We start from the raw sequence: 15,684 nt of genomic DNA, 5'->3' as shown, positions 1-15,684 counted from the left end.
CTTGTAGTGATATCCGGGTGTCGAGGAGCCTTTCCTCAGCAGTTCACTGAAGATGATGATCTGCTCGAAGAGGAAGACTCTCCTCTCTTTGCTCCGAGACAAGACGCCTCCGTCCTGCTCCCAGACGCAGAAGGTCTCCTGCTGCAGGAGCTTCCCCTGGCTGGTCAGCTTCCCCTGGAGATGCACATTTACATACATTTACAGAAATCAAATCAAATCAAATCAAATCAAATCAAATCAAATCAAATCAAATCAAATCAAATCAAGGAAGGTAAGGAAAAACTCCTAGCAATAGGAATAAATGCACCACAGGCAATGTGGAGGAGAGAACCCTTAGAAGGGCCATTCAAGGGGGATCTCCCTTCTTAGATGTCGGTGATAGTAGTGTTGCAATAAAACAGGCGAAACAGTTGGTAAGCATGCACTCATATGTGTACATTTAGTCATTTAGCTGACGCTTTTATCCAAAGCGACTTACAAGTTTTGTACGACAAGTCAGCAGGAAGGGTACAACTCAGCTGAGTAACAATGTTCATCAAAGCGTTGAGTGCTACAGTGTTTAGGACAAGTGCATGACAGTAAGGTTAGTTAGGGTTATTATTATTATTTTTTTCATTTCAGATAATGGTTGAAGCAGTGCGTCTTTAGTCGACGGCGAAAGATTGGATGGGTTTCGGCTGTCCTAACTGTGGTGGGAAGTTCATTCCACCATTGTGGGGCAAGGACTGAGAATAGGCGGCTTCTCTTTGATGACCCTCCCGGAGCTCGGATAGGAGTGGGTCTGAGGCGGCCAGAAGATGCAGAGCGTATCTGCAGGTTCTGGTTGTCGCTGCGATGTGAGCGGAGAAGTTCAACTGGTCGTCAAGGACAACACCAAGGTTCTTGGCGGTCGGGGACGCGGCCACAGCTACATTCTCGACTGTGATGGAAAGGTCGGTCAGGGGGGAGGATTTGGCCGGCAGGTAAATCAATTCTGTTTTGCTTAGGTTCACACACCACAGACACAGACACACACTTTTGTTAGTCTTGTTATCAAGATGGCGACAGAATGAAGCGACTGTGGGGTTTGATGGTAATGATGGTAAATGATGGTAAAATTATACAGATGGTTTAAATGTATGCTTTTTATTACGATGATGTGGAAAGATTTATGGAAATACCATGATGCTTTTTTGTAAGGGATACAAAGAAACTCAGGTCTAATATTGGAATTCAGTCCTATCTTTCAAATTAAACATCAAAAGCTCCTACCTCATTATCTCCTACCTAATCATCTCCTACCTCCTTGTCTCCTACCTCCTCATCTTCTACCTCATATCTGCTAGCTCCTCATCTTCTACCTCATGTCTCCTACCTCCTTGTCTCCTACCTCATATCCTTGTAGTCGACCCAGGTTCATCATGTCGTTACAACGTTTAGGAACCAGAGACATCAGGTCTACCGCTTTCTGTGGAGCAACACACACACGCGCACACACACTCGCGCGCGCATACACACACACACACACACACACACACACACACACACACACACACACACACACACACACACACACACACACACACACACACACACACACACACACACACACACACACACACACACACACACACACACACACACACACACACACACACACACACACACACACACACACGATTACATTACACATCATACAAACAAATATGTCAGAGGATCAGGTGTTCAACAGGGTTTTAGGGACATCTAAGAATACAAAGAACATGGTCTCTACCACCCAGTCTGGTACAGCACACACACACACACACACACAGACACACACACAGGTTCTATTGTCCATTTTTCATGTATAACCCGTTATTATCTCATTAATTAGAATGTTAGAATACATTTTAGAATGATTAAATCAGTGTGACTGTACTCCTGCAAAAGTATTGAGGGATTTGGGGTGCTTTTTCAATGTATGTGATGTATAGATTGGGGGAAGATGGTAGCATCTAACGGTGCCAGGTCAGAGAGGGCAGAAATGTGTTTGGCTTAGCAGAGGTTGGTTCAGAGCGAGTGAGCACCATACTGCCAGCGAGAGAATGTTTGTTGACATTCCTTGTGGGAACATCTGAGATAAGAGCGAGTGTCTCCCAGAGCAGGAGGGAGAGAGGTTCATCTTAATGAAACGTTTAATGGTGTGAAAGGTTATTAACGCAGTTGTCATGACAACGCGGCACATGACAACCAGAAAGGGGTGGGCTATCGTTGCTACGGCGAGGATCTATAAGTCGAACGGTGTTTCCGGGTGTAAGGCAGACTAGAATCTGACTCAGACTAGAATCTGACCAAGAGCGAGTAGGATTGAGATCACACAGAAGACACTCTCTCCTCTCATTGAGAGGGGGGGGGGGGAAGAATGCCACATCAGCATTAGCTTCGGCTACCACAAGGATGGTCTCGGCTAACGAACAGGCCTGAACACTATTGGACTGAATAACAAAAGGACGATAGACGAACACACCGAAAGATCATTAGAATAGACTCTTCAAGGACGATACAATTTGATAACATCTGATAACATCTAATTATGAGGTTCTGTTTATCGCAATAAAACAACGCTTTTCCTCATAAGGTATTTCACGGTGTCGAAGTGTCGAATTCTTACGGAGGTGGAGAATTAGTATGGTTTATGGATTGCACTAACGGGGGAGATAAGGATCTTATCAGCCAGTGTCGTAGACGTCAGGACCATTAAAAGTACACAACGCAGAGGAATTGGATGGAGAGCCAAACAGACGAAGACGTGATACTGGCCAGTTTGATCAGGATCTTACAGTATAGTATGGTTTATTTGTATTGGGAAAGATACAGACACATTAGCTGGTTGAACAACATCTATATGTGTGGTAATAATGCAGATATTGAGTGTATTTCTGTGAAAATGTGCATGGCGCACGCGTCTGAATCCACCCAAAGCAAAAAAATACGCTTCCTCGCGGCCAGTGCGAACAGCGACGCCCGTTAACATGGGAGCGAAAGTGAAACTCTGATGGCCCGCCCGCCTCACGTCCCGCGTTCTTGTGCGTTTGGGCCATTAGTCTATTCCACTATATGTTACGGTGGTGCCGCTTTGCTGGCATGATGTGGTGGAACCCAGTTTGCAGTGTAGAATGGAGAGGTATACAGGATACAGGAGACGGCGTAGTGATGATAATAAGGCTTTTACTTAAAACAGAAAACAAGGAACACGACTGACAACAACGGTAACAATTAAACAATGAACCAGCAAGTGTCTGCTGGCCCACAACACCTAATATACAAACACTAATTAGAGACAGAGGGTAATTACAAACAGGACACAGGTGTGGTAGACAGAAACAACAGAACACAGAGCACACTGGGAAAAACAATAACAATTGAACAACCTGAGACCAACGAGACTAAAACATATTTACAAAACACAGACAGGGGAACACAAGTCTAACAAAGTGGAAACAACAACGACAACACAGACAATGAACATAACAAACATAAATGGCAGTAAATAATATTAATCAAGTGAGTGAGCTGATGCCAGATATGCCACATCTGGATCAGCCCACCGGTTGGCAATGTTGTATGAAGGGGTGTATGGAAGGGGAGTTGAGACGGTCCGACACCTGGACCAGTCGAACCGAGAGAAGGGTTGCTGTCCGGTCCCGCAGGACCGGGGGAACCCTTACACTATATCCATGTGATTGGTTTTAGTTCCTATTTATTTAGTTTGCAGTGCGTGTGTGTAATGTCGATGCCTGATTTGAGTCATGAGACTCATGACTACATGATTGATTGATTTTAATTTTTTTTGTCTTACATACAGATGTATGAAACAGTAAGTGATCATATAGACCAAGATGGACACAAAAAATAAAACAAAATAAAACATAATAACAAGCTGTAAACAATGTACTTCAAAGAAACAAGAGGAATTCATATAAAATTATATAGGATATAATGTGTTTTGTCTCAAGTGCCATGCTTTCTCCAAAGATCCAGTAAAATCTCCTCCCCAAAAAAACAACTCAACAGACTGCTAAAACAAATCTGGAATCTACCCACTTCCACAGCCAATGGCAGGGTGCCAGACCTCAACTGGGCACACAGAGACCTCCGTCCTCTCTTTAAGTTTAACATTACATAAGGTTGAGTAAAATACTCATCTTTAATTTCAACATATTTTTTTGGTTTTGGTTTCTTCCATATCTCCACCTTCCACTTATCCTGATGAATTGTTGATAATTTTGGTTTAATTATATTAACCTTACACTGCAGATTATTCATAAAAATCATACTTAAATCAGCAGAAGAAAAAATCATGGACATCTCTCTTGACCAGGGATGACTTAAATATCTTTTTAGTCACCCTATCATCTGGCAGCTGGACCAGGCAGTTCCATAACCTAACCATTACACATTTTAGTTTGACCAAACATGAGTCCCAACCCATGTCCCCTTCTATAGACCCTTTTGCTGTATATTTATGGACTCCCAAGAAGTATCTCATGACACTCGGTGCATCATCAAAACCCCATACTCCAGCAACATAAAATAAAACAGAACCAACCATTGAATCATAGAGTTGTGTAAATGTTGAAAACCCAAGGTCAGTGCACATTTTCATTTTACTCAACACACCCCCTAGCGCCCTTCCTGCTTACTCACAGTATTTTCCCTCCTTCTATGAAGCTCATGTACTCATTAAAGACAAAACCAAGATATTTATAAGAGTACGTGTAGGCCTAAGTCAGGGGTGTTGGTCCAAATTGAAACCTATGGTTACTCTGCTGTTCATGTTTTTTCCTGAAGTGCATAATCTGTATTCTTTCACTGTTAATCGCAAGTCTGCATTTCCTGCACCAAGAACTCAGAATATTCCATTTATTTTTGGAAATTTGCTTCATTTTCTGCAAACAGGACAATATCATCAGTGTACAATAAAATACTTTTTTAATTTCTTGCGCCAGGTAATTAACATAAAGGGCGAACAAAGCGGGAGAAAGTACATTTCCTTGTTTTACACCGAATGGAGTGGGGAACCAGCCGGTCCTAACATCATTCAGCTGCAGACAGGCAGATGGGGCCTCATACAGGCTTTTGATAGCCTTATAAAATAGACCATCAATACCAGAACAAATGAATTTATAATCCAAAAGCTCTCTATTAATCCAATCAAAGGCTTTTTTAAAGTCAACGAAACAAACAAATGTATTCTTGCCCTCGTCCAATTTGGCTCTCACCACCGATGATAAAAACAAAAACATGATCAATACAAGCCCTCTTAGCCCTAAACACATTCTGCTCATCCACCAACATTTCATTATATTCTAAGTATTTATTTAATCTATTATATAAGAACACTTGAATATAATTTATAAACTGTACTGATCAAACTAATACCTCTATAATTTAACGGGACTCTAGGGTCAGCTTTAGCAGATTTGGGGATGGGCTTAATGGACTTGTTCCATATTGAGGGGATGGTGCCTGTGTGAAAACAAGTTTGACATAAACAGTGTAATACATTCAGCAGGTAGGGAGTTTTAAGGACCTCGTTGGATAACTCCTCAATACCCATGGCTTTATTCAGTTTCGCTCTGTCCACTACACTCTGCACCTCGTCTAACGTAATGTCACTGTTCAACAATTCACAAACTGTAGGGCTATTGCTCATCCTAAGGCCTCACATTTTAACTTACATATTTCTATCAGGAAACCATCATCAAATAAAGGGTGACTACTACAGGCATATAGGCTACTGGTGGTTTCCCACTTTTTCAGAATCTGCTCAGTTTCAAAACATGATTCACCGTTGTTGAATACAATCTCCATTGGGACTGTCTGTGGGGCCTAGTTTATTTATTTCCTTCCAGAATTGCAGAGGATTACTATAAATGCAAAACCTACAAATATTGTTGTATTTATCTTTATTATAATTATTTAATTCCGAGGATGTCTGTAGAATCTACGTGAACGGAATCACTAACTATTTATCCCAAATGAAGCCTTTTACCAGTTTCATCACTTGGTAACTGTGCATTGCATGTTACTATTGCACTTTACTGTTACATTTGCACTCTGGTTGGATGTTGTATTGTACTTGTGCTGTATAATGACGATACATTTTAATCTAATCTAATCAAATTTTGATCAGTTGCAAATTGCTTCCACGCTACCTGTTGAACATTTCCCCCATAAGGGTCAGCATGGAGCAGACACAATGGATAGCCTTGTTTAATCGTTATTTCTTTTATTAGCGATATCCATTCATTTTCATCCATCCAACCTGATGTTATCGTTGGGAATGGGTCTGAGCTCGCAAAAGGGCAAATACCGCCGCCTATCGTCTCCCGGAAGGCATTGCACATCATTGGATTGGATTGGCTGGGACTGTGCATAAAAAAATAAGTCCGGTCCAGGTTTTCCTTCTCTGGCATGCAGTATCGTTATACCACTGCTGCTGCTTTCGTGTAACGTCAGAGGTCCAACTCCGTATCTTGTAGCCATGCCCTTAACTCTGGTCCCACATCAAAGAGGCTGGCTTCCGAGGGTGGTTTGTATAGGGGGCAGATGGTCAGGATGTGGTCAACAGTCTGCTCAGGGTCTCCACACTCACATGCAGCGCTGTCTGCCAGGCCCCACTTCTTTAATGATGCTTTAAAGCGACCAACCCCAGATCTTAAACGGTTCAGCAGAACCCATTGCCGGCGTGGAAGATCGTCTCCTGTGGCGCCATCTCCTGGATCCCAGATGTGGTGGTGGATACGGGTTGGCCCAGCACTCTCCCACTCTCTCTTCCAGGCTGCCGCCAGCCATCCATTTCTGGATAGGTCCTCAGTGGTGGAACAGAGCATCTCTTGTGCCACCTTGTTGTAGGGGTGGCGGGACTTGAGTCTGCTCATAGGTGCTGTTGTTATACCACATTGACTCAGGACACTCTGAGCAGCGTGGATTATGTGTTTTGGATATATAACGTTGGATCAATAAACACGATCAATATTTGGAATGGCGATCAGGAATTGGATTAATCTTTTTGCAGGACATCAGATGTGAGGTAAGGAATCTATGTTACAAATCTTGGGTTAATCAGATTCCTTTCACCGACATCGGAGCGCGCGCGTGCGTGTGTGTGTGTGTGCGTGCCGTTGGCGCCGACCAATGCACGGATAAGCGATTTTTCAGCCCACTTCTGTAGCGTGCATGAGGACACATATACTATCGATAATCTAGTGTTTATTTGAAAACGATTAATAAATCAGCCGAAAAATGACAACGTGTTTTGTGTATTCCACTAAAGGGCTATTATCGGGTCTTTCTCTGGAATTACTAGAAATCACCAAAACTATACTCGTATTCAAAACGGTATCAAACGGAAATGTACAGATGAAAAAACAATCCGTTTTGTACATGTTGACTGCAAGCAACTCATTGATAAGCAACGGGTGTATTAGACCCATAGCCATAATTTAAGATATATTTTAAGCACTCGCAAATATCCCCGTCCTCCCATTGATTAAAGCGCTGGCCATCTAGACCTAATTCAGTCATATAGCTCCGGCTCTGAATGAGTTAATAATGAGTGACGTTTTTCATTCATGGGAACCCAGCTGTGATGATTTTGGCCACTTACTGTACGGAGACCGTTTCACGCGTTGAGAAATCCGGAGGAAGATTTTTGTAAATTTGTTAGTACAAACTTTTTACCAAGATAGTTATAAAGGTACTTACGAACACGTTTGAGAATGAGGACCATTGTTGGTCAAATACAAATATAGATACTTCAGATACAAATATAGATAATTCATATACAAATATAGATACTTCAGATACAAATAGATACTTCAAATACAAATATAGATACTTCAGATACAAATATAGATACTCACCTCAATCTCTTCACAGTCCATCCCTGCTTTAGACGTGTACTTCAGGAAGTCCTGAGAGAGATATAGAAAAAGGGAGAGACCGAAAGAGGAGAGAGAAAGAGAGAGACATGATAATAAATCGTATGATAATTATTTCTAGACACGTCTTGACAAACACAACACATCACAACAAACACAACACAACAAACACAACACAACAGACACAACACAACAAACACAACACAACAATCACAACACAACAAACACAACACACTACAACACAACACACACACACACACCTTCAGAAGGAGTTGGTATTTGGTGATTCTCTGAATGGGTTTGATCAGATAATCACTTATTGACATCCGACAACTGATCTCATGCTGGATCTCCTACAGAGAGAGAGAGAGACACACAGAGAGAGAGAGACCGAGAGAGAGACACACAGAGACAGAGAGAGACAGAGAGAGATAGAGAGACAGAGAGAGAGAGAGAGAGAGAGGGTTAGATAGATTTACTTTAATCCAGATTTACATTTAGATTTGATTTAAGGGTCAATGGACAGGAAGTGATGTAACAGGAAGTGATGTAACAGGAGGGACGGTCTCACCTCGAAGAAGTTCTCGTACTCAATGACGATGAACTCTGACCTCGGCTTGTTCTGGCAGTACACCACGTACATGTGCAGCCTCCTCTCCTACACACACACACACACACACACACACACACACACACACACACACACACACACACACACACACACACACACACACACACACACACACACACACACACACACACACACACACACACACACACACACACACACACACACACACACACACACACACACACACACACACACACACACACACACACACACACACACACGCATAATATGTAATGTGTGTTACTGTATGCAGATGACATGTTTGTGTATAGATAGTAATAATGTGTAATGTGTGTGTTACTGTATGCAGATGACATGTGTGTGTATAGATAGTAATAATATGTAATGTGTGTCTTACTGTATGCAGATGACTCACATGTTTGTGTATAGATAGTAATAATATGTAATGTGTGTCTTACTGTATGCAGATGACATGTTTGTGTATAGACAGTAATAATATGTAATGTGTGTGTTACTGTATGCAGATGACTCACATGTTTGATGAACAGCTCCGACAGAAGGTCATGGTCCTGTAGACACTTCTCTAACTCTACCAGGAAGAAACTAGAGAGAGGGAGACACACACACACACACACACACACACACACACACACACACACACACACACACACACACACACACACACACACACACACACACACACACACACACACACACACACACACACACACACACACACACACACACACACACACACACACACACACACACACACACACACACACACACACACAGATACAGAGAGACAGAGAGAGAGGAAGAGAGAGGGAGACATACACACAAAGAGACAGAGAGGGGAAGAGAGGGAGAGAGAGGGAGACATACACACAAAGAGACAGAGAGACAGGGAGAGGAAGAGAGAGAGAGACATACACACAGAGAGACAGAGATACAGAGAGAGGAAGAGAGAGGGAGACATACACACAAAGAGACAGAGAGGGGAAGAGAGGGAGAGAGAGGGAGACATACACACAAAGAGACAGAGAGACAGGGAGAGGAAGAGAGAGAGAGACATACACACACAGAGAGACAGAGATACAGAGAGAGGAAGAGAGAGGGAGAGAGAGGGAGACATACACACAAAGAGACAGAGAGACAGGGAGAGGAAGAGAGAGAGAGACATACACACACAGAGAGACAGAGAGAAGAGAGAGAGAGGGATACATACACACAAAGCGACAAAGAGACAGGGAGAGGAAGAGAGAGAGAGACATACACACACAAAGAGACAGAGACAGGGAGAGGAAGAGAGAGGGAGAGAGAGGGAGACATACACACAAAGAGACAGAAAGACAGAGAGGAGGAGAGAGGGAGACATACAGTACACACACAGAGAGACAGAGAGACAGGGAGAGGAAGATAGAGGTCAATGGTCAAAATAAAAAAACATCAAGTCTAGTCTCACTCTCATATATCTGATGCATGTGTGTGTGCGTGCTCACTCTCTGTGCCAGTCATATATCTGATGCATGTGTGTATGTGTGCTCACTCTCTGTGCCAGTCATATATCTGATGAATGTGTGTGTGCGTGCTCACTCTCTGTGCCAGTCATATATCTGATGAATGTTCCCAAAGACAATCTTGTCTTTTCCTCTCATGTCCTCAGGGATTCCTCTGACCTCCAACCTGGACATAAAACCCTGAGAGACAGAGAGAGGGAGAGAGAGAGAGAGAGAGAGAGAGAGGGACAGTGGGAGGGAGAGAGAGGGAGGGAGAGAGATAGAGAGATAGGGGGGGATGGACAGTAGGAGGGAGGGAGAGAGAGAGAGAGGGACAGTGGGAGGGAGAGAGAGGGAGGGAGAGACAGTAGGAGAAGGAGAGAGAGATGGAGGGAGGGAGGGACAGTGGGAGGGAGAGAGAGAGAGAGGGAGGGAGAGAGAGACATAGAGACAGCAAGAGAGAGAGAGGGAGGGAGGGAGAGAGCGAAAGAGAGGGACAGTGGGATGGAGAGAGAGAGGGAGGGAGAGAGAGGCAGGGAGAGAGACAGAGAGACCGTGAGAGAGAGGGAGATGGAGGGAGGGAGGGAGAGACAGTAGGAGGGAGAGCGAGAGAGAGATAAAGAGGATTTATTTCTTCATAATCATCTAAATTACATCTTTTTATCATAAAATTTTCTTCTAAATGTACTGGTTATATATATATATATATTTTTTTATTTTTTTATTATTATCTTTTTCCCCCTCCTTTTTTTCCGATTTTTCTCCCATACCACTATTAGTCGATATGCCAATTCCCAACCCCCTTCCTGGTTGTTGTGCACCCCCCCTACTGTTGGTCCGGGAGGCCGGAGACTGTCACATGCTTTCCTCTGACACATGTGCAGCCAGCCGGCAGCCAGCCTGGCAGCGCAGATTCTCACCGTGAGAGTGTAACGTGTGGAAGGTCACACTACCTTTCTCCAGATCCTACCCTCGCTGTGCAGGCGCCCCGACCGAACTGTAGGGGTCGCTGTCCACAACGCCGAGGACCCACCCACGGCTTCCCTCCCCCTAACTCAGCCAAACGAGTTAGTATAGCGATCAGCCCAAGCCAAGGCAATGCTGACTCTCCGGGAGTCGAGACCGCAGCCTCTTGCATTGGTGACGAGCACAATCTCCGCTACGCCACCTGACCGCCTATATTTAATATTTAATAGTTTCACTAAACTATAGATGTAAACTTGTAGTAATATAATTAGATAATCAGGTTCATCAGAGGATCTGATTGGCTGACGGTCCTGTCAATCTCACCTCTACAATGACGCCCAGGTCTTTCACATAGTCCTTCTCTGATTGGACCATCTCGTTCACCACAAACCTGCAAAACACACACACACACACACACACACACACACACACACACACACACACACACACACACACACACACACACACACACACACACACACACACACACACACACACACACACACACACACACACACACACACACACACACACACACACACACACACACACACACACACACACACACACACACACACACACACACACACATGTATTTGGGGATATGTTGTCTGTGTGGTTTGCTAGCTGTGTCCTGTGCCTGTCCATAGTACAAAACATTGGTCCTCATTCTCGAATGGACATACGTGAGATTTACCAAGGACTTACAAAACAAGGGTCAGCACAGCAGAGATGCAATGGCACTTCTGTTTTGCACACGGCCCTGGCCTTATAAGGAGCTGGGTGTGTCTGTATGCAAATTCAGGGGTATGGGCTGCCAGTTTAAGAGTGAGTGATGTACTTCATTCAGCGAAGCACAGCTGCGAACATCTTGCCCACTTACCAAGACCGTTTCGCACGTTCAGGAATCTGGAGGAGGATTTTTGTAAATGTGTTGGTACGAAACATTTTTATATTTACAAAGGCACTTACGAACATGTTCGAGAATGAGGACCATTGTTTGTCATGACATGTACGTGTGTGAGTGTATGTCTGTGTCTGTATGTGTGTACAGTAAGTGTATGTGTGTATGTGTGTGTATGTATGTATGTATGTATGTATGTATGTATGTATGTATGTATGTATGTATGTATGTATGTATGTATGTATGTATGTATGTATGTATGTATGTATGTATGTATGTATGTATGTATGTATGTGTGTGTATGTGTATGTGTGTATGTGTGTATGTGAGTGTATGTGTGTGTCTGTATGTGTATCTTACATTCGTCCCCTCATGGCTTTGTTCCTCTGTTCTGTGTCAGATTCATTGGATCCCTGATCTGAATCCAGACCCTGAGGTAGAGAGAGAGAGAGAGAGAGAGAGAGAGAGAGAGAGAGAGAGAGAGAGAGAGAGAGAGAGAGAGAGAGAGAGAGAGAGAGAGAGAGACAGAGAGAGAGAGAGAGCGAGAGAGAGAGAGAGAGAGAGAGAGAGAGAGAGAGAGAGAGAGAGAGAGAGAGAGAGAGAGAGAGAGAGAGAGAGAGAGAGAGAGAAAGAGGGAGATAGAGAGAGTGATATGAGAGAGAGGTAGAGAGATGAGAGAGAGAGAGGTAGAGATAGATGAGAGAGAGAGAAAGAGAGAGAGATGAGAGAGATGAGAGATGAGAGAGAAATAGAGAGATATGAGAGAGAGAGAGACAGAGAGACAGAGGAAGAGAGAGAGGTTATTAGTATTAAAGGAGTACTTCAGGGTTATTAGTATTAAAGCAGTACTTCAGGGTTATTAGTATTAAAGCAGTACTTCAGGGTTATTAGTATTAAAGCAGTACTTCAGGGTTATTAGTATTAAAGGAGTACCTCAGGGTTATTAGTATTAAAGCAGTACTTCAGGGTTATTAGTATTAAAGCAGTACCTCAGGGTTATTAGTATTAAAGTAGTACTTCAGGGTTATTAGTATTAAAGGAGTACCTCAGGGTTATTAGTATTAAAGGAGTACTTCAGGGTTATTATTAGTATTAAAGGAGTACCTCAGGGTTATTAGTATTAAAGGAGTACTTCAGGGTTATTAGTATTAAAGGAGTACCTCAGGGTTATTAGTATTAAAGTAGTACCTCAGGGTTATTAGTATTAAAGCAGTACTTCAGGGTTATTAGTATTAAAGGAGTACCTCGGGTTATTAGTATTAAAGCAGTACCTCAGTGTTATTAGTATTAAAGTAGTACTTCAGGGTTATTAGTATTAAAGCAGTACTTCAGGGTTATTAGTATTAAAGGAGTACTTCAGGGTTATTAGTATTAAAGTAGTACTTCAGGGTTATTAGTATTAAAGCAGTACTTCAGGGTTATTAGTATTAAAGCAGTACCTCAGGGTTATTAGTATTAAAGTAGTACCTCAGGGTTATTAGTATTAAAGGAGTACTTCAGGGTTATTAGTATTAAAGTAGTACCTCAGGGTTATTAGTATTAAAGGAGTACTTCAGGGTTATTAGTATTAAAGCAGTACCTCTGGGTTATTAGTATTAAAGTAGTACTTCAGGGTTATTAGTATTAAAGCAGTACTTCAGGGTTATTAGTATTAAAGGAGTACCTCGGGTTATTAGTATTAAAGCAGTACCTCTGGGTTATTAGTATTAAAGTAGTACCTCAGGGTTATTAGTATTAAAGGAGTACCTCAGGGTTATTAGTATTAAAGTAGTACCTCAGGGTTATTAGTATTAAAGTAGTACCTCAGGGTTATTAGTATTAAAGTAGTACCTCAGGGTTATTAGTATTAAAGCAGTACATCAGGGTTATTAGTATTAAAGCAGTACATCAGGGTTATTAGTATTAAAGCAGTACCTCTGGGTTATTAGTATTAAACTAATTAAACTAGTACTAAACTAAATAGTAATAAAACAGAGGTAGTCCTCATTGGCTCCAAGTCCACACTCACCAAGCACCCCAGTTTCACCCTCACCATAGACAACTCCTTGGTTTCCCCTTCCCCCCAGGTCAAGAGTCTGGGTGTCGTCCTCGACAGCACCCTATCATTCCATTCCCACATCAACAACACCATCCGGTCCGCCTACTTCCACCTTCGCAACATCAACCGCCTCCGCCCTTCACTCACTCCCAACAGCGCCGCAATCCTGGTCGACTCCCTCGTCACTTCCCGCTTAGATTACTGCAACTCCCTTCTCTTTGGTCTCCCCCACAAACTCCTCCATAAGCTCCAACTGGTCCAGAACGCTGGTGCCCGTATAATCACCAGAACCCCTGTCATCAGTCACATCACCCCCGTCCTACGCCAACTACACTGGCTTCCCATTAAACACCGCATAGACTACAAGATCCTCCTCCATACATTCAAGGCCATCTACAACCTCGCCCCTCCATACCTGTCCGACCTCCTCCACATCAACATTCCCACCCGGTCCCTCAGGTCTGCCTCCTCCATCAACCTGACCGTCCCCCCAGCCCGTCTGGCCACCATGGGGTCAAGAGCCTTCAGCTGCTCTGCCCCCTGCCTCTGGAACTCCCTCCCCCCCGACATCAGGAACATTGACTCCATCATCCCATTTAAAACCCACCTCAAAACCCACCTGTTTAGGCAGGCGTATGTCTGATTTAATTTTTTGTCTGATTTTATATTTTAATGGATTGTGATTGTGAATTTAACAGTTTTTAAATTGTTGTATGGCGACCTTGAGTGCCTTGAAAAGCGCCTTATAAATATAATGCATTATTATTATTATTATTATTAAAGGAGTACCTCAGGGTTGTTTGGGTCCTTGATGATCTGCATAGGAGGAGGGAGGGGAGTGTGAGGCTCTTCCTCCTGCTCCTCCTCTCCTCCGCTCTGCACAGAGTCCTCCCTTTTACCCTTCTAGGGAGAGAGAGAGCGAGAGAGAGAGGAAGAGAGAGAGAGAGAGAGAGGATGAGGAAAGCAGAGAGGCATAAGAGAGAAGAGACAGTATTTTGATTAGGAGATCAAAGGGATGACAAAATAATGTGTGTGTGTGTGTGTGTGTGTGTGCGTGCGTGCGTGCGTGCGTGTGTGTGTGTGTGTGTGTGTGTGTGTGGCGTGAACTTGGAGTTTTGAATTGAGTTCCGCACACAAATAAAAGGTTCCGCACGTGCGTCCCGTTAGTGCTTAAAGTAACGTTGTATTAGTGTATTCGTTTGGTACACAGCGCATACTGAACCGAAGGTCTCGTACAGAAACGGTTCGGTACGAATACGTGTACTGTTACACCCCTAATACACATGTATGTGTGTGTGTCATTGTGTGTGTGTTCTTACAGCATGTGTGTTGGTGGTGAGGGGTGTGGTCAGGTCCTGGTGGTCCGCTCTGTTTTCTCGTCTCCTGGTGCGAAGTGGAGGTTTCTTCTGTCCGTCTGCTTTGCCCTGACTCAGCCGCCTCACCGGACTGGTCAGCCACCGCTGAGGAACCAACCAATCACAGTCAATGTTTTATACACTGGTCAGCCAGTGCTGAGGAACCAACCAATCACATTCAATGTTTTATACACTGGTCAACCACCGCTGAGGAACCAACCAATCACAGTCAATGTTTTATACACTGGTCAGCCAGCGCTGAGGAACCAACCAATCACAGTCAATGTTTTATAGACTGGTCAGCCAGCGCTGAGGAACCAACCAATCACAGTCAATGTTTTATACACTGGTCAGCCAGCGCTGAGGAACCAACCAATCACAGTCAATGTTTTATAGACTGGTCAGCCTTCTCTGAGAAACCAA

General features: G+C 43.5%; 1 protein-coding gene across 1 annotated transcript in view; it reads right to left on the bottom strand.

Moving 5' to 3' along the window:
* The window catches only part of LOC311234607 (kalirin-like), a 225,865-nt gene that overhangs the window by 20,155 nt on the left and 190,026 nt on the right, over positions 1 to 15,684 (bottom strand). The window contains 11 exon segments of the mRNA XM_084321852.1: positions 6 to 174; positions 1,370 to 1,447; positions 7,890 to 7,940; positions 8,168 to 8,260; positions 8,479 to 8,565; positions 9,033 to 9,102; positions 10,096 to 10,199; positions 11,289 to 11,355; positions 12,229 to 12,299; positions 14,696 to 14,809; positions 15,226 to 15,366. Of these exon segments, the coding sequence (XP_084177978.1) occupies positions 6 to 174; positions 1,370 to 1,447; positions 7,890 to 7,940; positions 8,168 to 8,260; positions 8,479 to 8,565; positions 9,033 to 9,102; positions 10,096 to 10,199; positions 11,289 to 11,355; positions 12,229 to 12,299; positions 14,696 to 14,809; positions 15,226 to 15,366 (1,045 nt within the window).

Source organism: Notolepis coatsorum (genome assembly GCF_963971535.1).
Source record: "Notolepis coatsorum genome assembly, chromosome: 1".
Taxonomy (NCBI): Eukaryota; Metazoa; Chordata; class Actinopteri; order Aulopiformes; family Paralepididae; genus Notolepis; species Notolepis coatsorum.
This window is presented reverse-complemented; position numbering and strand designations above follow the sequence as displayed.